This window comes from Ammospiza nelsoni, chromosome Z (assembly GCF_027579445.1).
Source record: "Ammospiza nelsoni isolate bAmmNel1 chromosome Z, bAmmNel1.pri, whole genome shotgun sequence".
NCBI classification, from domain to species: Eukaryota; Metazoa; Chordata; class Aves; order Passeriformes; family Passerellidae; genus Ammospiza; species Ammospiza nelsoni.
This window is the reverse complement of record NC_080669.1, coordinates 17,503,698-17,520,102: the sequence shown is the minus strand read 5'-3', so window position 1 is coordinate 17,520,102 and position 16,405 is coordinate 17,503,698. Positions and strand designations below refer to the sequence as shown.

General features: G+C 39.6%; 1 protein-coding gene across 2 annotated transcripts in view; it reads right to left on the bottom strand.

Annotated features, from left to right (window-relative positions):
* The window catches only part of ECPAS (Ecm29 proteasome adaptor and scaffold), a 58,400-nt gene that overhangs the window by 17,097 nt on the left and 24,898 nt on the right, over positions 1–16,405 (bottom strand). For both annotated transcript variants that reach the window (XM_059491957.1, XM_059491956.1), the window contains exons 17-31: positions 15,716–15,796; positions 14,788–15,025; positions 14,160–14,251; positions 12,303–12,437; positions 10,150–10,315; positions 9,572–9,744; positions 9,008–9,109; positions 7,065–7,188; positions 6,011–6,156; positions 5,013–5,067; positions 4,199–4,313; positions 3,216–3,281; positions 2,855–2,972; positions 950–1,117; positions 21–100 (exon numbers count right to left, since the gene is read on the bottom strand). In XM_059491957.1, coding sequence (XP_059347940.1) covers positions 21–100; positions 950–1,117; positions 2,855–2,972; positions 3,216–3,281; positions 4,199–4,313; positions 5,013–5,067; positions 6,011–6,156; positions 7,065–7,188; positions 9,008–9,109; positions 9,572–9,744; positions 10,150–10,315; positions 12,303–12,437; positions 14,160–14,251; positions 14,788–15,025; positions 15,716–15,796 — 1,859 coding nt within the window. The remainder of the gene's footprint in view (positions 1–20; positions 101–949; positions 1,118–2,854; positions 2,973–3,215; positions 3,282–4,198; positions 4,314–5,012; positions 5,068–6,010; positions 6,157–7,064; positions 7,189–9,007; positions 9,110–9,571; positions 9,745–10,149; positions 10,316–12,302; positions 12,438–14,159; positions 14,252–14,787; positions 15,026–15,715; positions 15,797–16,405) is intronic.

Here is a 16,405-nt window from a genome sequence, read left to right as displayed (position 1 = left end):
AATACTTTTCCTAGCAATACCTGGATTCTCTGATCCTCCAAAGACTGCTGGTTAAGTTACTGATCAAATCCTCAAGAATTTCCTTCATGTACTTATCAACCTATAATTAATAAAAGGAAAAATCATGAGACAAGTACAGCTATGCATCCTTCTCCAGTACTCTGTAAAAAAAGAGCCCTCTTGCACAAGACAACCTGCTTTCAGACACATCAGATGAACTAATGCTTGCCAGTGCTGTGCAAACTTTCTCCGACTGCGCTTTAGACACACCTTTCTCTGCACTGCTTGAGTGCTTAACATTGTGAAAGATTCAACAAGAAAAGTCCCCTTATGGCCTTTATCAGCTGAACTGTTAAAATGCAACACCACACATATATTTCCTCAAGAAGCAGTTGTGCTTTAATGAGGGATTAGAGTGAACGACTTTACATTAAGATCAGCTTTCCTAGAGGAAAAAAATGCAGAACCAGAGCAAAGGTATCTTATGAAAATCACTTATTCCTGAAATACACCTGGGAGAAGTGCTCCTCAAACAGATGGAATAGCTTCCAACCATGAGCTTCCTCCCACTTAAAAACTGAGGAACTATATTTAGACGCTCTTCCTTTAGGAAGGCAGCTTAGGCTATAAGTATTCCTGAAAAACTTATCATAAGCAGTATCAAAGCAATATCAAAGTGGAAAGACCCCATTTAAAGTAAATCATAAATTTTAATGCTGGCTGCACAAACAAGGTCAGCAAAATCCATTCACGTACGAGAGAGAGTGCAAAACCTTTGTGCAAGCTCCAAGCTCATCCATGGATTTAAACACCTCCTTTCCAGCGCAGTACCTCACCCCTTTCTGCACTGCCCCTCCTTTCACAAAATGCATCTGTCTGTCCCATGAGGATCTCCAAGACACTGCTGGCTGGCAGCAAAGCCCCTTGCCAGACTGTACTGGTCACTCACCATGGACTTGTCAGTGACCAAGGCATTCCAAATGCTGGTCATTGCCTGCCGAATGCCCAGGTTGGGGTCAAACTGGTAACGGTAGAGCCGGGGAAGAAGCTGGGGCAAAAATGGAGCCAGTTGCTCTCCAGCCTTGGCAGCTATCACATTGAAACCAAAAGCTGCTCCCTGAAATAACAACAAAATAGTATCTGTTGAAACATTGTTCACTCACCCAGTTATTTGCTCATGGGCACAACACAGTCAGAGGCAAAACCGACTGACATAGTTCAGATTTAGACCAGATCAAAAGGTCTAGAATGGTACTAGAATTAGCCCATCCTCACTGTTACAGTAACACAGTAATCCCACACTCAGCAGACAACATACTACTTCAAAACTTTCCTCCAACCTTAAATTCAAGATACTGATTGATCTCATTTGCAGAAATAGTAGTAGTGAATTAAAACTATACAGATTTAAATATGTTCTTCAAAATTAGATTCTTTGTTGGCTAAACCGGTGAGAGTGGGCAACTGCTTCCTTACAGCTCAGCTGACTTTAAAAAGTTAGAGTAACTCAGGAACTGAAAAACTAAAACCAAAATAACTTCACCTTATTTCTAAAACCTGAATTTTCTGGGGATTATAATTTTTCATCTGTCCATATTTACTTTAAACTTCAGTATTTTTCTATGACCTTTTCTTTCTCCAACACTGTCCATTCCACTGTCACTTCTAATACAGTGGAACTGATGCTTGCCTGTGAGGTCCCACGAGATTTGGCAGGATAGCCCAAGAAGAAATTACTCAATGAAGGCAGTGCAGTGACTGCCTCTAATGACCGCCTGCTTTCTGACTTGCAGTGTGAAAAGCTGCCACTCAAAACCTCACACTAGGAACTTCAAAGGACAGGATGTGTTATTTGGGTTAATCTAGAAAACAGCAATAAAGACACATTTTCAGTTAGGACCACTGCCATGAAAAGCACGAAGCTGCAGAAAGTGTAAGGAAATGCAAGGCCTCCAAGGCCCTGAACAGCATGCTCTGCTTAGCTCTTGAGGAGGGTTTAGAGTACAGATTTCCAGATGTCCCCTTCAAATTAAAAGGTTTTGCAAATTTTTCATGTGCCAAACCTCAACCCACACCTTCTGAGTGGATTTTTTGGACTCATCTGGGCTGGAGAAATTCCACAAGGGTCAGGAACCTAACTACGCTCCCGTGCTTTTGAAGTCACGGTGCTGAGAGAGGTCTTGAGACGTGATGAATTGTCAAACTCTGGATGAGAGTTAAAGCTAGGACTTGTTTTTTGCACTAAGTGGTGTTGTCAGGGACTCAACACAAGTTCTTCCATGCTTCTGTGAAGCCAGTGAAGAGTCCCCACATAAAAGCTCTGAATAGTACACCTAAATCTTCAAGCTCATGGTGCTCCTTTTTTCACCTGGAAGTGGATCCAACAGTATTTTGGCTTTGCTAAAGCTCCCAGCTGTTTTAAAATATCAAAACTTGAGTTAAAAAGGGATATTTTTGACAACAGTGCTTTTTAGCAACTTACTGATTACTTTTTACTCTGCCTCCTTAAATAACAAAGATCACTTTCCCTGGCATCCAAAATTTCATCCAGTTTTCAAAACATTATCACTGTTCAAAACATTAAGGATTGTCCTTCTAAGCACACTCAAAAAAAATAAAAGGATGTCAGATAATTCAGAGGGGAATGTAGGATTTTATGAATACTCTGATACCAAAGTTTTAAGAATTTCAAGCAATCCCAAATTTTTTCTCAGCCTGCTAAATTTGCCTTGGACTATACCAAAGCATCAATACATGCAGTTTTTCATAAAACATATAACCAGGAATAGAGAAATGGATTGTTGTTTCCAGAGTTCAGAGTGGGAATGGAAGTTGTATGAAATCAGGGCATTACCTTCCGAGAATTCCACATGGCGTGATGGTTGGCCAGATTCATGAATTTGTACACCAGGTCTGGCTGATTGAGGTCACTTGCCAGTGAACAAAGCTCCTTATAGGTAGAAAGGCCTTGACTTTGAAAAGCAGAAGGGAAATCAGTGTTAGTATTTGTATTTAGACAAATGCTACAACACTAAAGCTATATTCAATTCACATTGTAAAGCAGGAGAGAAAAGTGAGTAACGCGGCTGTATTACACAGAAATAGTTACAGTAACTTAGAGAACAAGAAGGAACAAAATGTCAGGAAGCAGAATTTTTAGCGAATTCTGTTTCAGCACTGACTGTGTCTCTGTCAGAGACTATCAGTAAACTTACCCATCTGGGGTTTTACTCAGACCTCCCTGAAATACCACGGTTTCTCCAGTCATCTCATGTTTGGCTCTGATAGAAAAGAAGTCCAGTATCAGCATTACCAAACTCTACAGTTGAATACACTGCACACTACAGAACAGGGAATTTTGCTTTATTAACTCAGCAGCTTCACATTTTTTCAGTTCCAATCCCACAAACAGCATACAGGTGGGCAAAGCTACACACACTGCAAGGAATGTCATTAACCTATATCACGTGTAATATTAAGGAGACACTACAGCAAGTTGAGAGTTTTGCTGTGCAAAGGTAGAAAGTCAAAACACTGAATGGTGACTTTTTCGTTCTGTCCAGACATGAGCTGTATAATGGACAGCAAATCTGTACTTACAAATGAAATAATATCATTTCCATCCATCTTATTTCTTCCTGCCTACCACCAATGAATCCCTACACTCAAAGCCTAGGTTTCTATGACTCAGTGGCCAAACCTACATCAGGTTAGACAGGAGAACTCTATTAAAGAGCATCTCCAATACTGACCAACATGATCTCTAGCCATAAGTCTTGTAAGACCAGCATTTTTTATACTAAAGCTGACAAGAGACCATTAACAGCACTTCTTCGCAAAAGGTGCATTTCAGCACAAGCAAGTCACCACTTCCACATCACAATGTGCAGTTGCTGCAAGTGGTCATAGCTCTCTGCAATTACACAATGCAGCAAGTAGCAAATCTAAGTAAATCCCAGCCCATTTGAACCAGGGCTGACATATTATTTTGAAGCTTTGCTGAGTGGAACAAAACCAAAACAACTTCAGTCACAAAATACTCTAAGCCGATTTAAGAAATGTTCAGTTTAACTCTCTGTGAATGGATATTGGCTTACCCTTAACTCCAAAACATTTCTTTCCACACAAAAAAGAGGCACATTTTTGTTCCCACTAGACACATAAGAGTACTCTCTCACTGTGTTCTGAATTCATGTACCTTTTCCCAGTCATAAGGGTATCAACGAGCGTAGTGACTAGCTCTTGCTGATCCTGTTCACTTCCTAGTTCATATATCAGCCCAAGGCCTTTTGAAGCAACATCTTGACTAAGCTCTGCAAGAGATTTTACCAAGCAAAATTCAAGATTAACAGTACACAAATTCCAAAAGTAAGGTTCAATCAAAATCACGACATAGCAAACACAGTTGTGTTGCACACGAACTTTGCATTCTGAAGCTGCAAATTGTTCTGAAGGTATAAACCCCTTCAAATTAGGTGACACCTTCACATAACTATTGTTACTGCGAGTTTTGAAACAGCAGAGTTCCAAGAGGCACAGGTATTCTGACATGCTAGCGGCACCTGAAATCAACTGTGGTAATATAATACTCTCTTCAGCTTCAGTGAGCTTTGCATAGGCTGCTGGATGCCACTCTTTTCACTAGCTGCCATGGGTAGAGCTGTAAACCAGAATGTGCTAGATTGAAGAGGTGTCAGTATTTCTGTTCATGCAGAACTCTGTGATATACATCCTGCTGCCCAAAACAGAGCTGAAGTAACACCACTTCTACTACAGTCTGAAGGGGCAAATGCAGTGTGCTTTTTAGCCAAACGCACAAAAAAGTTGTGCTTCTGATCTCTGCACATGGTGCCTAGAACAGAAATCATTCCTATCAACATAAGAAATGGGAAGTTTCTACAGTCATCTTTTAATGCTGACAGAGTGTAGTTGACTATATGCCTGTTGATAGATTCCCTCCAGTCTGCTGAATGCCAATGAAAAGACAACTTTTAAGATACAACAGTACTTACCATCACTATCTGACAGAATAGAAACAAATGCACTTTGAATATCCTTGAGATGGGACTGTAAGATGAGAAAAGAGGACATTATTTTGAATCCTTCCTTTGGTCTCCAGGCAAGTTTCTAAAAGAGGCTACTGTATCAAAGGAGTTGCCCATTTGAGCTACGCTTATGACAGGAATTGTCCTTGCTTCATACAAGGCAGCAATGCATCATAAATCTGGATTGCAGCCAGATGGGGCTTTCCCCATCCCCAAACTGGTGAGCTTTGCCACACCCCAACAAGGTGCACAGTTTACATAAGTACAATAGGGGGCAATGTTTTATATATAAAAATTTACATTTGCAAAGCAGCTTGCCTCAAAGCTCTTTATCAATACCTGTAGAGTACAAAATGGTCATTTGATCCCATCGCAGTCCATAGTAACTCTATGCAGATAGAGGTCATTTTGGTTGGGAATGTTTTATGTAGTCCTTGTATAGGACTTTTCACATTTTCTCATTATGGACAAGCACTTTAAAGTTCATAAAGTGTACCAAAGATACACAGCACACAAAGCACATTGTAACTGCTCTTGGGTACCAAAGATAAATACCATGAAACACTTAAGTTCTGCTCTCCTTCTGCTTCCCCTCCTAGACCTCTCAAATATTATTCAAATATAAATCCTAAACACTATACAGACACCAAACTCTTCTTCCCAAGGGAGGATGTAGTGGTACATCATCTTACAACAGCTATTTACATTGAGATTACTCTGACTTGGATGCAAGTCAGATGTTTACAAAGGTGACAAGCACCCTTGTTCATCTGCAAGATCGATTGTTCCTCCAGAAACAAAAGATAGGCCATGTCTCAAAAACCTCTCAGTAAGGACTGTAGCAGCACGTGGAGAAAAGAGACAACAGAAGTGAAGGGGAAGGAAGGGACAGAAACAAGATGAGAAAGATGAGAAGCAAAAATAGGAAGAAGGAGCCAGTGGTAGGAAAAAGGCATATTTCTTACCTTAATTGCTTTGTGGGTGCTCAGCTTTTTCACCAATGACAGAAGCCAGATGCAAGCTGCCTGTCTAACATGTGGGTTGGGACTGATGATGTGCTTGTTCAAAATAAGGTCTAGGACCCAGGGCACCACGTCATTCACCTTCAAATCTATATGAAAAAAATAAAGGTGGAGGAGAGGAACTCTGAAAACTGTGCCCAGCCATTTACATGGAAATAATGCAAAACCTAATGAACTCAAGAGTACTCATATGACACCTTAATCTCTGCTTATTTAGGAACTCACTGGAATCACTGGGAAAGTAATAATAGTAGAATAAATAACAGACATGCAGAATCCTCCTAACTCTTCATTAACATGTTTTAGAGCCTGTGGCCAAGAAGAGGTACCATTCACACTGCCTAAGACTCAGGGCAGAACTTATTTTTTTGTTAAGACTCACAATTTCTGGAGCAATAGCAAGGTTTAATTTTTACCACATGCTCAGCTTTCTGTACACTGCACATCTAAGACCACTCTCACAAAATTAAAATGTTGTGTTTGCAGGTATGAGACTGATATTTACAGTTGTCTGATTTGAAGCTAGCCTTTCATGACACTTGTATTTCAATGGGTACAGAATCTTAGTTCTTTAACAGAATTTCTGCATTTACTGCATGTAAATTTCACTTAATTGCATCACTTGAAGTTATTGGAAAACACTTGCGATTTGATTTTATAAGACTATTTTCCTGTTCAGGGTTTAAAATGGTATTTTTAAAGATTTGTGTATTAAAACCCCAAAAGTAATTCAACATGGCAAACAAAAAAAAAGAAAAAATCAAACACAGAGACAAAGTGGCAATGAAGTACATAAGCAGCTATTTAAGCCTATGAATGAAGTCTTCTGCCCTCTGAGCAGACTGACATGACGAGGTAAAACAACCTGTATATAACCACAAACACAAAACCTCTCTTGCGTATTCTGTTATAAAGCAAACACCACAGAAATGAAGCTTTGGAGCTAAGTGTTAGCCCAGACATTTCCCAACCCAGCCCCTGCATTAGGAAGACCTACCTGAAGGAGGGATATATTCCTCCTCTGTGACAGTCCATGCATCCCGCGCAGCCACTGAGCTGGTTCCAACAGCAGCACTGGTAATAGCTTCACCAACAGTGAACTGCAGCTCTATCTGTTTGGCCTAAAAAACACATCAGAGCATCACTGACAGTACTAATGAAGCATACACCAAAACTTCTGGCACTTAATCCACAAAACCACAGCCTCTCAATCTCAGTCCCAACGTTCAGCACCAATTTACAGTAAGATCTGGTGAGCTTCTGAGACTATGTGGCACCTCAGACCCACTGAAGTTGATGGAAAATGAGGCAATGCCAAACTGTCTGACATGAATGATAAAAGCTAAATTTCCACATTTTTTAAAAGCTTATCTTTGACGAAGTATTTACTAGTCTCTGCAGAAGCTCAACTTGGTGAAAAGAAAGAATTCAATAGAATGAAAATAAAACAAAATTAAAATTATGCTGATAGTGATTAGTGAAAATTACTACGGCTTAACTATAATAGGGAGCATTGAAAGAGTCTCCTGTAATTCCATCCAGAAGCTGATGTCTTAAAAGATGCAGAAACTTTTTCTTCACATTAAAATAATTCAGATGGTACTTGTTTTGCTTCACTGTCCTCCTTACACTATCCTCTGAGCCTTCAGGAACAAGATATGCCACTTTCTTGTCAGTACTTATGATGAATTTTATGTTATAAGAACTGGTTTCCCTAATTGCTGAGTATCTCCTAGATAGTTTTCCTTATGCTCTAGAAGCAAAAAATGCTCAGGCTCCTGGAGAATTAAGCCCTTAGCTTCCTGCAATCTAAGACAAATAAGTTTTTTTCAAGTACACTTTTTATAAAGGAAGTTGTAAAATCCCCATGCAGTTACAGGGGAAAACATGGTACCCAGAAACGTCTTTTGTTGTTTGGGTACACAGTATTCTCAGTATTTTTAGTCACCTAAGTATAGTGATAGAACAAGTGGTTAAATGTTTCAAACAGAGTAGGCTTAGATGAACTACTAGGAAGAAATTATTTACTGTGAAGGTGGTGAGGCACTGGAAGAGGTCACTCATAGCTGCCCCAACCCTGGCAGAGTTCAATGTCAGGTTGGACTGGGCTTTGAGCAACTTGGTCTAGTGTGAAGTGACCTCGCCCTGTCAACAGTAGAAGGGTTGGAACTAGATCACCTTTAAGGTCCCTTCCAACTCAAACTATTCTATAATTCTATGGTTCCTGCATGTTTGATCAGATCAGAATTGGAGCACTCAGCAAAGCAGGCCTGTCTGATACTCAACAGCCATTTCTACAATGCAGAATCCTATGTCAGTATCAGCAAGGAAGAAGGGTACTAAAAAAGCTTTTTTTATTTAATTTTGTTATCTAGCATATTGCAATATGTATAGAAGCTGAAAGACTGTAAAAGAATGCAGCGTACTTCAATAATGAATTTAGATGGACAATATATATATATATATATATATATATATATATATATATATATATATATATATATATATATATATTTCTATAAACTTCCAATTCAAATGAGTTGTATTAGCTAATGTAGCTCAGAGGTATTCATATTACCTACTTTCAGGGTACTTTTGAAGGCCAAAGTACAGGCCTAAGGCTTCAATAATATAAGCTCTGGATATTTTAAATATACAGTGTACAAAAAAAAAAAAATCTATAAGCCTCTTAGAGGGGAATGAGTATTTGCTCAGATTGAGGCAGAGACCTGGACTAGCAAGTTTTTAAACTGTGGCATAAAGCCTTGTACCAGCCCCAAGCCTATCTCTGCTCTCTACTTCAAGGCAGTTTTAAAAAACCCAGAGGCACTTTTACAGAAAGTCAACTCCCTTTGTAAATCTGGCTCTAGAGTACATAAAAAGCACCCGAAGAGAAATAATCACTGTAGTATAAAGGCTAATACACTGACAGTGTCTCACCTCCACAGAATCCATTAAACCCTGCAGCAGTAGCTTCTGGTGGGGAAAATCCTCGTCTCCCACTGGGAGGTAACCTAATGTTTGTATTGCTCGTTCCTTCATCTTAAATATAAACAAAAATAACACAATCATATAACCTTCCTGTTAAGTCCATAAGATGCACTTTAAACCCACTACTTCTCCCCCTTGCTGAAGTTTCACTCTAGGTATCAGATATACATGCAAGCAGCTTATTAGCTCAATCAGTGCACCTCTTTTCCAAAGTAGATCAGAACAAATGTCCTGTTACCTTTGAGGATTATATGCAGGTAAAAGAAGATATTCCCATTTTTCTTGAATTAAAATGAAGAGTATTCATATTTTTATCTCTTAAGCCTCTAGTTATGACTATAGAAAGCACAAGTGATCAGTGCTAAACAATATTAGAAAGACCTAGACCCTAACCAACAAAAGCCAACAAAAAGCCTCATTCCCTTAAAAAACAAGGCTGAGTTTAGCATGTAATACATATACCTAGTGAGCATTCAATAAATGAATGCTACACAAACACTACAAAAATCTTGCCTTATTTGTTTCCTTGCTGGAAGGGATTCGGGCCAGTAAGTTTTCAACAAGTTGCAGCTTTGTAAATCCTGTTCCTTCATTGGGGATTGGCAAGGGGCCATTCCTGCCAATCTCTCCAAGAGCCATACAAGCACCCACCACAAGGAAGGGAGAGGTACTGTCCAAAAAAGAACCTACAGGGAAAAGTAAACCAGGATGACTCTGATTATTATTTAGCAGTGGACAGGCACTTGTATTTTACCTATGCAAGAAGCAAAGCATTAATCTCCTCTACAGTTGGTAGGAAGCATTATGTTAGAAAAAAATGGGAGTGAAAGGAGACATTGAGAGGAATCTAGGCAATAATATCATTCCTGATTGTACTCTGTTGGTTTGCAAGTTACAAAGTCCACCTAGGTTTTGCTGAAATGTCCATACATCTAATCAGATTATATTCTTACAAGCTGTAAATTCTATCACAAAAATTGAACTCAACATTACTCTGTCTATGGGCTGAGCATCTCAGCAAAATACTCAGCCAGGGGTGGACTAAAAAAAACCAACATTACAATGCAGCAAAGTCTTAGGCAGGAAGTTACCTATTGTCTCTGTTGTCGATTTTATAAGTTGTTCTTGATCCGGCATGACTGAAGTGTTTGGCTGTTCTATGTCATGTAGCTCCATTGTTCTGATTTTCCTTTTGGCCAAGTACCTTCCTACTGTAAATCCCAAAGCCAACAAGGATCCATGTTGGACCTCCGGGCTCTACAGACAATACCAACAGTGCAAAAAATCTCATTTTCAAAGTAAGTAACACTTTGCACAAAGCACTGATTTAAAAACACATATGGACAAGCCAGAAGGTGCCCTGAAGAATGCAGAGCTCTAACACATAATAAAACAACAGAGAGTTTGATATTGTTAGTGCTCTCTGATGGATGGAGTTCTTTAAGATTCATTAACAAAACTTGAAAGAGATCTAGGAGGACAGATTAGAAATTTATCACCAGCACTCACATTCCTAAAGACACCCTTTGGTGCTAGACTTTAAAAAAGCCCCCAAAGTACATTGTCTCTGGTTAAAAACCAGACTATATTCAGACTAAGGGGACAAAATGTACTCTTTGGTAAAAAGCAGTCAAGGGTAATCGCTCTACATCTGCTCTACATGGCTAAGAATGAGTTCAGACCTGGCCCATGCTGAAGGCAGTGCCTCTACAGCTTGGCAGGCCACAAATCATGAAATCTAATCAACACAAGTAAATGTCAAGAATACCTGTTTCTCCAAGGCTGATTTGGTGCTGGAACTATTTAATGACCATGTTTATTCCTGTAAGTGAATTCTAGCAAAAGGATTTTGTGGAGAAACAAGGCTGTGAGACTCAAATGCTACTTAACTGGAAAAAAAAAAAAAAACAGAGGGAGGGGTGCAGGAGCTTAAGCTTGGATTAGCTTATACCTCTTGTTTTTTAACACCACAAATGTTGCACCGGTGGGTGCAATTGTGGTGCCACAATGGGATCCTCAACCTAGCCTGGCCACCAGGAACTGTTCCTTGATGTGGTCTCACTGCAGCAAGCCAGCAGAAGATGGATCCTCCTCCATCTCCACTTTAGTTATCCATTCCCACTGCAGTCCTTACTGAAACACTAGGATCATCACCACTCCTAGGTGTACAAATTCAAATGGTTTTGTACAGTAGCAGCAAGTCAGAGCTCTACCTGACTCAGACTCACAAACGCATGGCAACACCCTGCTTTTTTTTTCTTTCATGGTTCACATGGGTGAGTGGGGCTGAAAGCAGTGGGGGGTTGGGACTCATCTACACTGACTTCATGACTGCAGGAGCTGTGCCCTACACAAAACTGAGCAATGACATGGCTTTGGCTCACACACAGAGTTTTCACAAATTCAAAATAAATTACATTTGCTAACTACAACATAAAGCAATCAGCACTTCTTGTCAGCCTGTTACCTGCAATGTAAAATGGTGGCCCTTTAAGTCCATTAGAGAGACTGATACAAAACCATTTTTGGGAAACAGAACCAGGAAATACTACTGCTTTCTCTCCCACGCAGGATTCAAGACACACTAGCACAGAAACCAGACCAATTTGTTTTCAGGACTCCTTTTCCCTGCTTGCAGTGGCAAAATGGAGAAATAAGAATAAAGGGAGGCAAAAGGAGCTGCTGGAGAAGGGAAGACAGGTAAACCCAGCATATAAAGACACAGCTGTGGAGGCCTGCTGAGCAGTCCATGTGGGGCAAGAGAGAAGAAGGCACAGTCCTAACACAGCACAAGATCCTGAAGTGGTGAGGACCCAGTAGGTGACTATGGCTCAGGAGGGAAGAGCTGAACATTTAAAAAGTTAAAAATTTTCTTGACTCTGTGAGTGCTCAGGAATAAGGAACAGGCAAACAGTTTGAGGTAGGTAGTGTGATCCATTACCACTCAACGGGATGTGGCTATTTAGCTGGCTAAAACTGGTTAAACACATGACGGTGCTTTGCTTGGGATGCGCCTCCATGAAATCCTCCTACTGACCTTAACAGCTTCAGGGATTAATTTATTTAAAGATCTGTTGCACTCACCTACAACAAAAATCCCTTCTCACCATCCAACTGGAAGCCTGTTAGTTAATTTTACACCCAGATTAAAGTTAATACATCCTGGACACATGGTGAGATTCAAATATCCTATCAGTTACATGACATGAGAAAAAACAAGAAGCAGACAAAGGAAGGTAGTTACATGGCTGTCTTTTGTCATCTTGATCAGCTGCTCCAAGGATGCCCTAAGCTCATCTCCAGACATGGTAGACAGCACTACAGAATAAAACAGGGCTGCAAGCTCACGCATTTCCTCTTTGTTAGTGTTCATCAAGTTCTGTGGGAGTTTAAAAAAAAAGAAAGCAAGCCATAAAATGTGGAAGCAGCTTCTTACTCAGTCTGTTCATAAAGACCTTCAATATACAAAGACAAGTGTCATGGAGATACATAAACAGTTCTTAATTCAGAAAGCACACTTTAAACCAACAGCATTATCACTTAATAAGAAACACAGCCCTCAATTCAACAAAGCATTCATTACACACTGAGCACTTTGGTGAAAGAAGACCACTAGCCATAAGAGGGCCACCCACCAGTTGTGTGTCAAAACCATGCACATTGAATTCTTGGCTGAATTTTGTCTTTAGCTAAGAGCTTCCAGGTTTTGCATTCATACTGTGCCAAAAAAAACCCATACCCTAAACCACTACACTCTCCCTGAGCTGCTGGAAGCTACCAGGCCATCTTATTAAACAAAGGGAATTTCAAAACCTCAAGAAGGTTAGCAATTCAAATGCAACCAAAAAAAAGTGTCAGGAAATCACAGTTCTAAAAGTAAAATTACCCAATTTGAGATCTTGTATTGTCCAAATAAGTTATTAAAATTTAAATTTTGGAAGCTTTGGTTAAGTTGTTAAGACATAATCTTACCTCTACCAGCAATTTGATGTATAATGCAACACACTCCCATGAAAAATTCATACCCAAATCTTTGAGTGCCTTGGGCTACCACAAAGAAACCAAAATCAGCCCACGCAAACAAACAAGAAATAATCCTTCAGGATCATGAAATGTATTGTTAAGTTCAATATAGCATCAGATATCTGACTTTTAACACATCCCTCAACCTGTTTGTTTCACTTGACAAGGCAAAACCACATAAAATATGATTTACAACACTATTTCTGAAACTCAGTACTATCAATAACTACCTCTAGAAGCTTAATTCTGCAAATGGACACTAGGCCAAGGACAAAGAAAAGTTTCCTACAAATGATGAGGAATACTGAAAAGGGCAATGTTTTCAAGTATTGTCCTGGGCAATTCATACCTGCACGTAAATGAGAAGTAATAACCTGCATACAGCGCAATGCAGCACAGATATCATCAGGAGAAACTATTAGAACAAATTCTAATATTTTTTAATACTTGACTAAGTATTTGTTTCTGCCAGATTGCCCCAGTGAAAGCAATGGCAACCTGTAAGACCTTCAAAAACCCTAGGTGTTTGAGGCAAATAATGAAAAAGCAGAGAGTTGCCTGAGGAAAGAATCCAGTGAACACAGATTTCCCTTTGGCTTATTCCCAAGCAGACTCCAATATATGGGGGTTTTTTTCGTCTGGGGTTAATAAATAGGAAAAAAACATCTCCAGAGGAAGGTCCCTGAAACAACCAGGGATGTAACTAATCTCATAATCTGAAAGTCATTCAATCTTCCCATGAAAACATTCACTCTGTCAAAAATGTGCAGAACATTATCTTCAGTTTTCTTCTGCAGAGAAAAAAATGGATGACTATACCTAGGATAGCTGACAGACTACCTAGAACATGTAAGTGAATGAACAAAAACAGTAATGTAGAAGAACCAAAAAATAATCTTCCCCATCCTGGCACATCAACATTTCATGAGGTGCTGACTATGAGTAGAAATACCAGATTTCAAATCAAATGCATGTTTGGAAATAACACAGTTTCATCATGGGAAACGTGCCTGATTTTACTAATGCCAAATTCCATCCATCCCCCAGAAAAACACTAAAAAAGGGGTTTTCACAATACCTTAATCCAATCCATTTTGTCTACAAATCTGGCAGCTAGTTTTTCTGGATACACTGAAACAACTTCTAGAAGACAATACATGACTGGCAAACCTAAACAATAATTAAAGAATGAGGTTATTAAATAGCTCTAGTATTTACAATAATGTAACATTCAGTGCTAAAAAGAGGTAAAGAAGTATCAGGGCATTTCAGGCATTTATTTGTAAATCACTAGTAATAACAAACAATACAGAATAATAAGGTATATTTCTCAGACATATTAGGATTCTAATAAAAGCAAACAGTCTAGTAGCAATTCGTTCAAAATGCATTCAAATTTTAGACTACACTTGTGGTAGATAGGCTATTATCAGAGTGAGGAAGACACAACATTCTCTGGTGAAGAAGCTGTTATATACAATGGCTTCACAATTTTACACTATTATGTCAACTGATGCTACAATTTTACAGTTATGATTTCTCCCACCTACAAAACAGCACAGAAGAAAACAAGTTTAAATGAAAGAGTATATAGTCTGTGTTTCAACTCTATGATTGCTGAAGCCAAGTTCAAAAAACAAGACAACTCATTTCTAGTAGGAGAATACACTTATTTCTTCAGGATACTGCTGCACACAGTTTCTTACCTCCAACACCAGCTAAGAGCTGCTGAAGAAGGCCAATATATATATACACAGGGTTGGTTTCTGCACTTTTTGAAGAGGAGGAGGAGGAAGAGGAAGAGAAAGGTAAGTGGTTGCCAGACATGAGGTTTCTTATGTAACGTCCAATGGCTGGAGCATGATCTTGCATATCTGCCAAGCTCTGTGAGGTTGGCACCACACCGGCACTGTGAGCAAGACACATCCGCAGATAGAGAACTATCTAAGTAGAGAAGATAAAAAAACACAGGATCCTGAATGCATAAGCACTTGAAAAACCATGCAGGAAACAAAAGAGCAGACAATATACTGTACTCAGTGTAGCCAAAATGGATTTTTTTTTTCTTTTGTCAAATATAGACAGAAAAGTTAGCATAGAGACAGGAACAAATATAAAGTGTAACAAACCTTAGGACCACTTGCCTGACAACCCTACATCACTTCCTAAAGATTAAATCATATACAGACTTTTGGTTTATCACCAGTTGATGTAACTCCTTGCAGGAAGTTCAGCCTGTTCTCTGTACCAATTTGGCTTGTGTACAAATGCAACCCGACACATTGCTAATAGAAATCTCACTTCCCATCTCTCTTTCTACAGATCACTGGATCCTGGGATTCTGTTAGGAAAAATGCCCCAAGGAACATAATGGGACTTCTGCACAGGACTGCCTGTCTGTATCTAATGCTACTCCATTCAGTGGAGCAACCCTCTTGTGAACATTCCTCCCAAACCCCCCATGACAATCTTGTTTGGACTGCCATTTAAGGACAAAGGATGGACAGTTAATCCCAACATCTGTTTCAAAGAATTTTAGAATGTAGGGTGACTTATAGAACCTGTTGGCTTCTTAGACTGTCCTCTAGATAAACAGTGGTACCCATATCTGAAGAAGTAAAACCAGACAATTACCTCTCCAAATGTGGCAGGATTAAAAGGTAACGCTGCAGTTCCAGTCATATATTTAGCTGGAGTTTTCATTCGGTGAGTGGCCTAAACAACAGAATACATTAAGAGTGGACCATTCAGACACATAATAACAGAGATGTTGGAAAGCTCAGTGAAATTTTGCTGATATGAGTGTGTTAATCCTCCACTTAACAACTGAAAATGTGTAACAGCTCTGTAATAAAAAGGGCACAGTATACTTGGTAATATCAGTTCCATCTACTTTACACCAATTCAGAAAGTGAAAACTCTGAATGCATGAGAGGGAATAGCAGGGGAGGCTGAAGGAGTACAACATTCTTTCTTCCTTTCAGGAAACAAGAAGCACTTAAGAATTTAAAAGTGAAGTACCACACAAACTTCCAAACTCTGAGCCTCCCCCTGACAGGCAGCCAGAAAGCTTTAAAGTGGCAGCTCTGCCAGGAGAGGCTGCAGAGCAGCCACGCTTCCCCCGTACTGGGAGATGGGTGCCCTGTGCTGCGCCAGCCAAGTCTGGGGAGCCTCTCAGACTGAGAGAGACTCGAAGGATCTCTCTACTTGCTATATGGAAGGCTGCAGCAGCAAGAGAGCAACTCATATCCATGTAAATGTTAGCTTTCACAAGCAGAAATATGCCAGCAGAAAAACATCCAAACAGGAGGTTTTAAGTGACAC